The following is a 3,337-nucleotide window of genomic DNA, read 5'->3' as shown; positions in this document are numbered from 1 at the left end:
TTAATACTTTTGAAAAAATAATTTTAATGAAATACATTTCCAATTAATTTTGAAAACACTGAAAGCAAAATCGTGATGGCACCTGTGCCCTGGCACTTGTGCCGGTGGCACATGTAAGGACATTCGAGCGAGATCGTTGCCAGTGCCGCTGGACTGGCTCCCGGGCAGGTGGCACGTAAAAGACACCATTTTGAGCGTGGCTGTTGCCAATACCGCCTGACTGGCCTTCGTGCTGGTGGCATGTAAAAGCACCCACTACACTCTCGGAGTGGTTGGCGTTAGGAAGGGCATCCAGCTGTAGAAACTCTGCCAAATCAGATTGGAGCCTGGTTCACCAGTCCTCAGTCAAATTGTCCAACCCATGCTAGCATGGAAAGCGGACGTTAAACGATGATGATGATGATGAAGGATTTGGTAGGATTAAGTAAAATAACTTTATAATTAACTTGGTACTTGGAACATAACTTAACGCTTCAGCATTCAAATTACTCTGATAAATTTGATGCTTATTTATTTACATTGTTTTGAATTAATCATGCAATATCTTGTAACTTTGATATTGCAATGATGTAATTGTATTTTTTAAAATTTTGTAAGAGACAAGGTTCTGGCAGTTTGAACATAAGAGGTAGAATATTTGGGCCATATATGGCTGGTTTGAATGCTAAAGGGTTAAGAAAAGATTTTTCCATAAATTTGTTAGATTTTTAACTGAAATATGAACACTTCAAAACTTGAGGTCTTATATCAAACTAACAAGGGTATGGTGATTTTGGTCAGGCTGGTGTCAAAAGGGCTAAATTTTGAAATTAATTTTTAAAAAGATTTGTTGGAATCTTCAGAAGTTATTTCAGTTGTCAAATTTTCAAAAATGACCCCAAACTTTGTAAGCTGAAAGATAATAAAATACCCCATTAGTGCATTGTGTGCATAGTGATTGGTGTGAGGAAGATTTGCAGTGTAGTTAACGAGTGACAAGCAGAAAAACAGTTACAAAGAAATAAAAATACATGACAATAAGATGAAAAAGTTCTTTTATTTTTTGTGGTGCACCTGTGCTGGTGGCACATAAAGAACATCTTTTGAACATTGGGCCTCAGAGAGGCAAAGTGGCTGAGTTCCTCTCAAGCGTTGGGCCTCATGGAGGCAAAGTGGCTGAGTTTCTTTCGAGCATTGGGCCTCACAGAGGCAATGATCAAGACCTTTGGCATTATATCATGCTTGAGAAGAAGACCCATCAAGCTGAACAAAATCACAGTTGTGGCAGATATCAGTGTCATGCAAATTGACACCCATGCCAGTGGTATGTAAATGCACCCTGGTGTCATGCAAATGGCACCTATACCGGTGGCACATAAAAGCACCCATTACACCCTCAGTGGTTGGCATTAGGAAGGGCATCCAGCCATAGAAAACCATGCCAAATCATACTGATGTCTGGTGCAGCTTTCCAATGTGCCAGCCCAGTCAAACTGTCCAACCCATGCCAGCATGGACAACGGACGTTAAATGATGATGATGATGATGTGGGGCAGGAAGGTGAAATTAAAAGAATTTTTGTCCTATCTATTAAAGGAGGCACAAGTATTTTTACACATATGACATGAACTTTCGCCTACCAAATTCAATCACAAGGCTTTGGTCAGAGTGAGGCCATAGCAAAAGACAGTTGCCTAAGATGTCATGCAGTGGGACTGAACCCAAAACCATGTGGCTGAGTAGCAAGCTTCCGTAACCACACAGCCATGCCTAGGCAAATATCTATACCATTATAGTTTGAAGTACCTAGTTGAAAAATGAGCTATTGTTTGCTGACTTGGTAGGTTGCGATTGAATACTAATGTTTGTGAACTCCAAATGTGGAGAGGTATTTAGAAGAGTTGAAGTCACAAGCCACAGGGCTTCAGAAGACCAAGGACATTCCTACAGGCATCCAACTGGTGCTCATTGAAGCAATTTCCCTGGTCACAACTAGCCTAACTTATTTGTTGGGCATGGACAACTGTATACAATATAGTAAATCAGATGAGTAGAAGTAGTCAGAAATATGATAGTAGATTCTGGCTCAAGTGGTTGTGTTGTTGAAAATGAAAGAATGAATGTATTAAGGGCAGGAAAAGGGAGGTATGTTAGTTGAGATAATCAACTACACCCTTGCTTACCTTAGTGGGACCCTATTTTAGCAATTACCTAAGTATGTATGATAAAACATCAAAGCCTTTCTTCATTTGTCACTGACACTTCACATTGTATTATAACCCTGTGTTTCCATTATATCCCTGTATTGTAAAGAAACACAATTTAGTAATCAAATTGTTTTTTGTTTTTGTCTTTTAGGTGAGCAGTCTTAGAAATACAGTTCAAACAGTGAAGGACTCTTTAACATGTCGAATCTGCATGAATGCAAATATCTCAACAGTTCTGTGTCCATGTGGCCATCTTGTCTGCTGCAGAGTCTGTGCACCTCATATCAAAGAATGTCCTCTCTGTCGAGAAAAAATCATAAGAATTCAAAAAATTTACTTGCCCTTTGATAACTTTACAGCCAATAACTCCGATGAAGATTCCTGATGACATGATGATCTGCTTCAGTTTTTTTTTTTAACCTCCAAAATTCGTCATCTTATTGACAGAACTACAAACAGTTGTATATTATTATTACTATTATTATTATTAGGTTTATTATGTGTATTAATGAAGGTGGTGACCTGGCAGAATCATTAGCACACCAGGCAAAATGCTTTAGTGGTATTTCATCCATCTTTATGTTCAGAGTTCAAATTCTGCCAAGGTTGACTTTGTCTTTCATCCTTTCAAGGTCAATAAAATAAATGCCAGTTGATCACTGGGATCAATGTAATTGACTTACCTCTTTCCTGAACCTGCTGGCCTTGTGCCAAAATTTGAAACCATTATTATTATTATTTAATAAACAAAATGACTTATAAACAGCCTTAAGATATATACCAACACACACAGCTTTGCTTTTAATCCTTCTGGGATTGATATAATAAAGTTCTGGGATGCAGCCTTCTCTCCCAACACTGTCACAACTTTTGAGGTTCTGCTGAGTCAGGGATGCAGGGTTCAGAGTTCAGAGGGTGTCTATATCTTATCACTGTCCAGTTACCTAAAACAGGGATAAAGATATTGATGCATACTGCTATTGAATCATATTTGATTGTGAAGGATGGCTGAATAATACATAATATTGGCCTTTTGCAAAGATAGATACCATTATACATATATAATGCACACACAAAACCATCATTCTTAACTTAGCAACATAACAGATAATTAATAACGTGAGTCACTTGCTTTGTATATATATATATAT

At 38.1% G+C, this 3,337-nt stretch overlaps 1 protein-coding gene across 4 annotated transcripts in view; it reads left to right on the top strand.

The window, feature by feature from the left end:
• The window catches only part of LOC106868159 (E3 ubiquitin-protein ligase MYLIP), a 96,131-nt gene extending 93,271 nt beyond the window's left edge, over positions 1 to 2,860 (top strand). For all 4 annotated transcript variants that reach the window (XM_014913300.2, XM_014913299.2, XM_052967327.1 and 1 more), the window contains exon 8: positions 2,338 to 2,860. In XM_014913300.2, the coding sequence (XP_014768786.1) occupies positions 2,338 to 2,571 (234 nt within the window). In that variant the 3' untranslated portion in view covers positions 2,572 to 2,860. The remainder of the gene's footprint in view (positions 1 to 2,337) is intronic.
• Positions 2,861 to 3,337: the final 477 nt, after the last annotated feature.

The sequence above is a fragment of the Octopus bimaculoides genome, chromosome 4 (genome assembly GCF_001194135.2).
Source record: "Octopus bimaculoides isolate UCB-OBI-ISO-001 chromosome 4, ASM119413v2, whole genome shotgun sequence".
In the NCBI taxonomy this organism is placed as follows: domain Eukaryota; kingdom Metazoa; phylum Mollusca; class Cephalopoda; order Octopoda; family Octopodidae; genus Octopus; species Octopus bimaculoides.
Note: the sequence above shows the minus strand (reverse complement) of the source record. Positions and strands in the feature narration are given on the sequence as shown.